The sequence below is a fragment of the Cannabis sativa genome, chromosome X (assembly GCF_029168945.1).
Source record: "Cannabis sativa cultivar Pink pepper isolate KNU-18-1 chromosome X, ASM2916894v1, whole genome shotgun sequence".
Lineage (NCBI taxonomy): Eukaryota > Viridiplantae > Streptophyta > Magnoliopsida > Rosales > Cannabaceae > Cannabis > Cannabis sativa.
The window spans coordinates 46,324,792-46,335,091 of NC_083610.1; the positions used below are offsets into that span (position 1 = coordinate 46,324,792).

At 31.5% G+C, this 10,300-nt stretch overlaps 1 protein-coding gene and 1 non-coding gene across 2 annotated transcripts; one reads left to right on the top strand and one right to left on the bottom strand.

Moving 5' to 3' along the window:
- Positions 1 to 2,561: 2,561 nt before the first annotated feature.
- Positions 2,562 to 3,041, bottom strand: LOC133032237 (uncharacterized). Its single transcript, XM_061106112.1, has one exon. The coding sequence runs from the start codon at positions 3,039 to 3,041 to the stop codon at positions 2,562 to 2,564; it is 480 nt and encodes a 159-aa protein (XP_060962095.1).
- Positions 3,042 to 7,293: 4,252 nt separating this feature from the next.
- On the top strand, positions 7,294 to 7,400 carry LOC133032839 (small nucleolar RNA R71). Its single transcript, XR_009685428.1, has one exon. It is a non-coding gene; the product is annotated as a small nucleolar RNA R71 (small nucleolar RNA).
- The last annotated feature ends 2,900 nt before the right edge of the window (positions 7,401 to 10,300 follow it).

The window sequence follows — 10,300 nt, forward strand, 5'->3', positions numbered from 1 at the left end:
TTTAGTTTTGCAAAATAAAATAAAAGACAAGTAACTAAAATACTTAAGATTAAAGATGAGTGAGTATGAAAATGATTTTCAAATAAGATGTGTAAAATAAGATTATTAAGATATTAGAATCCACAAAATGCAAGTTCAATAATATTTATAAGTATATTGATTCCCAAGTTTTAGATATAGTTGAAATAAATCTCACCATATTTTCCAAAATATATTTTTCATTTAAGTACAAGTTATTTTCAAAAAGGTAGGATTTTTCTTCACTTATAAAATGTATAATTTCTAAGCATTAAATGTGTTACAATTTAATGAAACTACACAAAATCAAAGAAACTATGTTTAGGCAAAATATAACACTTATATTCTAAGAATTAGATGTAAACAATTTAATGAAAGACATTTAATCAAAGAGTATTATATTTTTGCATAATGAAGAACTAAGTAGAAATATGCTTTAACAATCAAAAATACATGATATTGAAGATAAAAAAGACATATTTTTGATAGAAAAATCCATGAACTTTATAGCACAAATGGGAAATCAACATACAAACATAAACACTATCTAGTTACATTTTGCTTCATCATCATCTTAATAATCTTGAAAAAAGATTAGAAGCTCATAACTAGATAAAAATTACAAAAGATAAACATACTTGACATGCTCTTCAAAGTGTAAAAATGGTAGAAAGAAAATGGTAAAAATGAAGAGTGTGGAATGGAGAAGTGTTTTGGGTTAAAGAGGTGTTTAGGGATGGTGAAGAGATGTTTAGGAGGTGAAGAGATGTTTAGGAGGTGAAGAGATGTCTTTTGAAATGGTCTTCCAACACCATATTTATAGGAAAAATTAGAGAATTAATCAAAATAAATAAATAAAATGATTAATTTAATTAGTGTTGGGAAGAGAATGGATAAATAGAGTATGTGTAAGAGTATTGGAAAAAATAAATGTTTTGTAAGGATGTAAAAGTAGTGAAAGGATAGGGTAAAAAAATAAAATAGGAATGTTTATTTAGGTGAAATAAATTGGGAAGAGTAAATAGAGTATTTATGTGTAATATGTGGGAGAAAATGAAATATTTGGTGTTTATGAATGTGATTTTCGGATGAGTAAATGAATTAACACCACTTTTTTTTCTTCTCAGCAGGCGGACACGTGGCGAGATCTGGTTCGTGGGCGCTGACGAATGTGGACGGGTGGCAGGCGCTGATTAGTGGGGCGCTGACGAGCTGGGTCCCACGCGTGCAGGCTGGGGAGAAGGATTCCAGGCGTCACTTGCGCCTGCCTGGGGGTGAGTTGCACTCGCCCATCTGGGCCGTCCGATCAGTCAAAGAACGGCTCAGATTGGGTCAACTCTCTGACCGTGAGTGGGCTTCTTCTTGGGCTGATTTGATTTTGCTTTTAAATTGCATTTTGACCCCAATTTCTTCACATCTTCTTCAAATTAATCCATACTTTATCCACCAAATACACCTAAAGATTCATAAAATTAATTAGAAAACTAAAATAAAATTAAAAAAAAATACTACATAACATATTATAATAAAATAATTATAAAAACACACAAAAACATATAAAATTACAATAAAGCTAATAAATTCAAAAATAATTTAAAACTTACTAAATTAATTAAAAACTTAAGAACTAAACCAATTTTTAGTTAAAAAAAATGTGAAAAATAACTCTAATTTCTAGAGTTATCACAACCCCAAACTTAAAATTTTGCTAGTCCTCAAGCAAAAGAAAAATTAAAAACACACATTTTTTTTTTATTTTGGTGATATCAAAAATGTCCTCAAAAATTGCACATTGAAAATAGCTTATATAAAATATGAATAAAAATTAAGCTTATCTAATTAATTCAATAGTCAATCTTGCTTTGAAAATATATTTTAAATTCTAAATCTAAAATCTATTCATCAAATTATTATGTGAATTTTGGAAAAATTATTGCAACAAAATATTTATTTCACATAACAAGATGAATAATTTTTTTTTCAAAATTTGATTTTTTAGCAAAATTGACCCAAGAATTAAAAATAAAGCTTAAAAGAGATTCATATTTGTATAAACTAAAATCAAACTCAATCAAGGGTATTATCATAGGAAAAAGGGGATATCACCAAAGGGTTTTTTTTTTCTTTTTTTTTTTTAAGGCATAAATATATATATATATAGAAAATTAATATCTTTTTTTTGTTTTTTTTTTTTTTTACTAGAAGAATTATAATAAACATTTTTTTTTATATAAAAATATATAATATTACTACTTTAGCATCCAAACAATAAATTTTTTTTTTTAGTGAAAAATACTCTACTATTTCTAAGCACATGAAAGAAATAACCATAGGAACTCACCACCCCAAACTTAATTTATGCATTGTCCTCAATGTATCAAAATACAAATATAAATTGAAAGTAAAAGAGTTGAGAGTTTAGAATGGTCATACCTCATCTTGGAGCAATGTCAAGAGTGCAACAAAAGGGAAACAAAATCAAAAGAAAAAGTTAATCTAAAACATAAATTAAACACACATTTACCAATAATTGATAAGAGCAATCAATGATCATGGTAAATTGGATCCTCAAGGAGGATTTCATCCACTTCCACATTTTTCAATTCTAAAAATGGTTTCAATTTTTGTCCATTAACTTTGAATACATTACCATTATTAGGATTTTCAACTTCAATGGCTCCATGTGGAAAAACAGTGTGAATAATGTATGGACCTACCCACCTAGAGCGTAACTTTCCCGGAAAGAGATGCAAACGAGAATTGTATAAAAGGACTTTTTGACCGGGAGAAAAATCTTTTCTCAAAATATTTTTGTCATGGTAAAATTTCATTCGGTCCTTATACTTTTTCGAATAGTCATATGCATCATGCCTAAGCTCTTCTAACTCATTCAATTGAAGCTTTCTTTTCTCACCCGCTTTGTCTAAGGAAAAATTTAGTTGCTTAATAGCCCAATAGGCTCTATGTTCTAACTCAACGGGTAAGTGGCATGCCTTCCCATAAACAAGTCTATAGGGAGACATTCCAATGGGCGTTTTGTATGCAGTACGATATGCCTATAATGCATCAATGAGTCTTAGGGACCAATCTTTCCTAGTGGGGTTGACAGTTTTCTCTAGGATGTGCTTAATCTCCCTATTTGATATCTCAACTTGGCCACTAGTTTGTGGGTGATAAGGTGTAGTGACTTTATATGTAATGCCATATTGTTTCATTAAATGTTCAAAAGGCCTATTACAAAAGTGTGTACCATTATCACTAATGATGGCACGTGGTGAACCAAATCGTGAGAAAATATTTTCTTTCAAAAACTTAAGCACAACTTTATGGTCATTAGTGTGACATGCAATAGCTTCTACCCATTTAGACACATAATCAACACCAACAAGAATGTATAAATTACCAAAAGAATTAGGAAATGGACCCATAAAATCAATGCCCCAAACATCAAATATTTCGACAATAAGAATAGGATTTAAAGGCATCATGTTTCTTCTAGTTACACTTCCTAATTTTTGACAACGTTCACAAGATTTGCAATACATATAAGTGTCATGAAAAATAGTAGGCCAATAAAATCCACATTGTAAAATTTTCAAAGCAGTTTTCTTACCACTAAAATGTCCACCACATGCATGATCATGACAAAAAGATATGATTTTAGATTGATCACAATTTGGAATGCATCTTCTTATTATTTGATCGGGGCAATATTTAAACAAATAAGGATCATCCCACATGAAATTTTTCACTTCAGCATAAAATTTAGATTTATCTTGTTTAGACCAATGAGAAGGAATTTCACCAGTGACCAAATAATTGACAATATCGGATACCAAGGAAAAGAAGATACATGCATGAGTTGTTCATCAGGAAAAGTTTCAATGATAGTGGTGGAATCATGATTAGTTTCAACAACAATTCTAGACAAATGATCAGCTACAACATTTTCAGAACCTTTTTTATCACGTATCTCTAAATCAAATTCTTGTAAAAGCAAGATCCAACGAATTAAACGAGATTTAGCATCTTTTTTCGACAAGAGAAATTTCAATGCAGCATGATCAGAATAGACAATTATTTTAGATCCTAACAAATAAGACCTAAACTTCTCTAATGCAAACACAACAGCAAGCAATTCTTTTTCAGTTGTAGTGTAATTCAATTGAGCTTCATTTAAAGTTTTGCTAGCATAGTATATTACATGAGGTAACTTGTTAATTCTTTGTCCTAAAACAGCACCAATTGCATAATCAGAAGCATCACACATTATTTCAAAAGGAACATTCCAATCGGGAGGGCGAATAATAGGTGCACTAGTTAAAAGGGATTTCAATTTTTCAAAGGCAACATGGCAATCATTATCAAAGACAAAAGCATTTTCTTTTCCAAGTAAATGACATAATGGGCGTGAAATTTTGCTAAAGTCTTTTATGAATCTTCTATAAAAACCGGCATGGCCTAAGAATGATCTAATTTCTTTTACTGTCTTAGGTGGAGGAAGTTTTGAAATAAGATCTACTTTTGCTTTATCAACTTCTATTCCTTGAGATGAAATCACATGACCTAAGACAATTCCCTTTTTAACCATGAAATGACATTTTTCCCAATTAAGAACTAAATTCATTTCTTTGCAACGAATTAAAACAAGAGAAAGATGGTGCAAACAATCATCAAAAGAATTTCCAAACACAGAAAAATCATCCATAAACACTTCAAGATTTCTTTCAACCATATCAGAAAATATTGCAATCATACATCTTTGAAATGTTGCAGGAGCATTACAAAGACCAAAAGGCATGCGACGATATGCAAAGGTTCCAAAAGGGCAAGTAAAGGTAGTCTTTTCTTGATCTTCGGGGGCAATGGGGATTTGGTTATATCCCGAGTACCCATCAAGAAAGCAATAATAAGCATGGCCAGCTAATCGTTCAAGCATTTGGTCAATGAAGGGTAATGGGAAGTGGTCTTTCCTAGTGACACTATTCAACTTTCTATAGTCTATACACACTCTCCACCCAGTTTGGACTCTAGTAGGGATTAACTCATTTTGTTCATTTTTAACAACAGTGATCCCAGACTTTTTTGGAACAACTTGAACAGGACTAACCCATGGACTGTCAGAAATAGGGTAAATGATCCCTACATCTAACATTTTAATTACATCATCTCTTACTACCTCTTTCATGTTTGGATTTTAATCTTCTTTGACTTTCTCGGGAGGGCTTAGCATTTTCTTCTAAATGAATTCTATGCATGCACACAGCTGGGCTAATTCCCTTAATGTCTCCCATGGTCCAACCTATGGCCTTTTTATGTTTTCTAAGGATATCTAACAACTTTGTTTCTTGTTTTTCATCTAAATCAGATGCAATGATAACGGGATAAGTGTTAGACTCTCCTAGAAATGCATATTTCAAAGTGTCGGGCAAAGGTTTAAGATCTAACTTTGGTGGTTCAGGAGTTGACTCAACATGCTCTAATGGAATACATGGTTCAATTTTGGCTTTCCATTTTTCAGTATCCATTAGTGGGGTAGACTCAAGCAAAGAATTGACATCATGAATAAAATCATCAACATTTAAGCACATTCCAAACATTTTTGCATAAGTTTCAAAAGATTCATTCATGTCCATTTCAAACATATTTTCCGTGTTAATCATGTTTACTTCATGTATTTCCTCACACTCAACAGACTTAGCAACATTAAAAACATTCAATTCAACAGTCATGTTTCCAAAAGATAATTTCAATACATCATTACGACAGTTGATAATTGCATTAGATGTAGCTAAAAATGGTCTACCTAAAATGATGGGTATTTGAGCATGAGCATTTTCAACAGGTTGAGTATCAAGAACAATGAAATCAACAGGAAAATAGAACTTATCCACTTTAATTAAAACATCTTCTATAATACCTCTAGGAATTTTCACGAACGATCAGCTAATTGAAGTGTTATAGAAGTTGGTTTTAATTCTCCTAGACCAAGTTGCTTATAAACAGAATAAGGCAATAAATTCACACTAGCTCCTAAATCAAGTAAAGCTTTGTTAATAAAATGATCACCAATGATGCATGAAATTGTTGGACAACCAGGATCTTTATATTTCACAAGGCTTTTATATTGAATTATGGAGCTAACTTGTTCAGTTAAAAATGCCATTTTTGGAACATTAGTGTTTCTTTTAACGAAGGCAAAGGTCTTTCAAGAATTTGGAGTAGGCAGGAATTTGTTTAATGGCATCTAAGAATGGGATGTTGATACTTACTTGTTTAAACACTTCTAAGATGTCACTATATTGGTTGCCTTTTTTGAGTGGAAGTAATCTTTGTGGAAAAGGAGCTTTTGGAATGGAAGGAAGAATTTGATCATTATCTTTTGACAAGTCATTTGTGTTGGAACTTTGGCTTTGGTCTTTTTCAACTTGAGGTATGTAATCGGGTTTGACAATTTGTTTTCCGGACCTAAGAGTTGAAATAGACTTGGCTTCTTCTTTATGACTAGGAACTCCTACTTCATATTGGCCTTTAGGATTTGGGACGGGTTGGCTAGGAAATCTTCCTTTTTCTCTCTCAGTTACGGCATTGGCAAGTTGACCCAATTGTGTCTCAAGTTTGGCAATGGATTGAGATTGATTTTGCATGATTTGTTGGGTGGATTGCATGAATTGTTGTAAAGTGTCTTCTAAGGAAGGCTTTCTTTGTGGGGGGTAAGGTTGACTTGGTTGGGCATGATTCGGATTTGGCATGTTGAATTGGTTTCCTTGGTTCATTTGTGGTTGGTTTTGTCTCCATGAAAAATTTGGATGGTTTCTCCAATTAGGATTGTATGTGTTAGAAAATGGGCTATCATTTGGTTTACCATATGAATGTAATGCATTAGCCTCTTCGGAAAATGTTTCAAGAAAAGAAGGACATGATTGATCATTATGACAAGTACTAGCAAAAACATCTTTTTTAGGTTGAACATGAGAATTCATATTTTGACTTATGACTAAGGCTTCTACTTTTCTTGCTAATTTTTCAAAAGATGTTCTCAAATCAGTTTCTTCTTTAATTTCATATTTTCCTCCTCTTTTAGGTGAATTATTTGCTCTAGACCTAGGCTCAGAATAATTCCATTGTTGTGAATTAACAGATAATTCTTCAAGAGCTTCCCAAGCCTCTTGCCCTTGTAATTTCAAAAAATTTCCGGTATGCATAGATTGAATCATTTGTCGGTTTGAAGGGGTTAAACCATCATAAAAATATTTTACAAGTCTCCATTTTTCAAAACCATGGTGGGGGCATTTTAATAATAAATCTTTAAATCTTTCCCAACATTCATAAAATTCTTCATTATCTTTTTGATAAAATTCGGAGATTTCTCTTCTTAAATTATCAGTTTTGGACATGGGGAAAAATTTGGCAAGAAATTTATTAAAAAGTTGTTCCCAAGTGGTTATGGTTCCGGTTGGAAGTGAGTTTAACCAAGCTTTGGCTTTATCTTTTAAAGAAAAAGGAAACAACCTAAGCTTAACCGATTCATCCGAAAAATTTTGAAAACGAAAAGTTGAGCAAATATCTAAGAAATCTTTTACATGCATATAAGGATCTTCTCTTTCTAAACCATAAAAAGAAGGCAACAATTGAATGATGGATGGTTTAAGTTCAAAATGAGTGGCATTAGTAGTAGGCAAAACAATGCATGATGGAGCATTAGATGAAATAGGTGAAAAATATTCAAGTAGTGTTTTTTCTTGCGCAATATTAGGTTCTTGTTCCATTATGCTTAATTTTTCAAAAACACTTTCAATTTCACCTAAAGTTACTACTCTTTTTACCAAACGATTTTTAGAATCACGTTGCCAATGATGCATGCAATGTCACAAATTTCACAAAGAAACACAAATAACACACAATAACCTCAAGAAGACAAATTTCTGATGTGGAAGATCAGTTATAAACCGCAACCACATAGCATACTTATAACACAAAGAGATTATGATTTTTTTTGTAAATTTTTAATTTTTCAATTTTTTTGGTTTGACTTGTTCCCAGGCCTATTTGATTCTACTTACTCACGACTTAATAACAACTCCCCGGGGTTAATTATTAAGTGTGGATGGGAACTTTGCCAAATTTCCTTTAAGCAAAAATTGCTTATGTTGAAAGAACAAGCTTTGTTTTTAAATATTTTTTTCTTAAGCAAAGTAAATAAGATTACAACTAAATAAATACAATAAAAAAAATGACAATAATAATGATAGATAGTTATATTAAAGTTAGGAGGCACAAGATGCCATCAACTTAAACGATAAACGAAAATAAAAGCTAGGAGGCACTAATGCCATCACTAGAGGGGATATAATAGGAGGCAAAAATGCACTCAACTATCAAGTATGTAGGAGGCACAAAATGCACTCAACTACTAAAAGGAAAAAAAAAACAGGGTTAGGAGGCAAAAATGCACTCAACTAACAAATAGGTAGGAGGCACAAAATGCCATCAACTACCAATAAATATGTATATATAGTATAATATATAATATATAATATATAACAATATATATGTATAACTTCCCTTTTTTTTCAACTTTTTTTTTCGATATTTTTTTTAACTTTTTTTTTTTTTTTTGACGAAAATGAGAAAATAAAAAAAATAACTAGTAGAAGAGTATTACTTACCTTGTAGAAAGATCGTTTCTTTCTAGCAACTCCCCGGCAACGGCGCCAAAAACTTGTTGTCCTCAAAAGTGAGTGTTTTAATATTTATACTCGCAAGTGCACGAATCGTTTCGGAATATAATGTTCATGTAAGTGCAAGGTCGAACCCATGGGAGTTGACTAACATCAAAAGAAACTATTTCAAACAAAGTAAGAATATTCTAACCTAGCTCCAAATATTTGATGGGATTTTAGTTTTGCAAAATAAAATAAAAGACAAGTAACTAAAATACTTAAGATTAAAGATGAGTGAGTATGAAAATGATTTTCAAATAAGATGTGTAAAATAAGATTATTAAGATATTAGAATCCACAAAATGCAAGTTCAATAATATTTATAAGTATATTGATTCCCAAGTTTTAGATATAGTTGAAATAAATCTCACCATATTTTCCAAAATATATTTTTCATTTAAGTACAAGTTATTTTCAAAAAGGTAGGATTTTTCTTCACTTATAAAATGTATAATTTCTAAGCATTAAATGTGTTACAATTTAATGAAACTACACAAAATCAAAGAAACTATGTTTAGGCAAAATATAACACTTATATTCTAAGAATTAGATGTAAACAATTTAATGAAAGACATTTAATCAAAGAGTATTATATTTTTGCATAATGAAGAACTAAGTAGAAATATGCTTTAACAATCAAAAATACATGATATTGAAGATAAAAATGACATATTTTTGATAGAAAAATCCATGAACTTTATAGCACAAATGGGAAATCAACATACAAACATAAACACTATCTAGTTACATTTTGCTTCATCATCATCTTAATAATCTTGAAAAAAGATTAGAAGCTCATAACTAGATAAAAATTACAAAAGATAAACATACTTGACATGCTCTTCAAAGTGTAAAAATGGTAGAAAGAAAATGGTAAAAATGAAGAGTGTGGAATGGAGAAGTGTTTTGGGTTGAAGAGGTGTTTAGGGATGGTGAAGAGATGTTTAGGAGGTGAATAGATGTCTTTTGAAATGGTCTTCCAACACCATATTTATAGGAAAAATTAGAGAATTAAATTAATCAAAATAAATAAATAAAATGATTAATTTAATTAGTGTTGGGAAGAGAATGGATAAATAGAGTATGTGTAAGAGTATTGGAAAAAATAAATGTTTTGTAAGGATGTAAAAGTAGTGAAAGGATAGGGTAAAAAAATAAAATAGGAATGTTTATTTAGGTGAAATAAATTGGGAAGAGTAAATAGAGTATTTATGTGTAATATGTGGGAGAAAATGAAATATTTGGTGTTTATGAATGTGATTTTCGGATGAGTAAATGAATTAACACCACTTTTTTTTCTTCTCAGCAGGCGGACACGTGGCGAGATCTGGTTCGTGGGCGCTGACGAATGTGGACGGGTGGCAGGCGCTGATTAGTGGGGCGCTGACGAGCTGGGTCCCACGCGTGCAGGCTGGGGAGAAGGATTCCAGGCGTCACTTGCGTCTGCCTGGGGGTGAGTTGCACTCGCCCATCTGGGCCGTCCGATCAGTCAAAGAACGGCTCAGATTGGGTCAACTCTCTGACCGTGAGTGGGCTTCTTCTTGGGCTGATTTGATTTT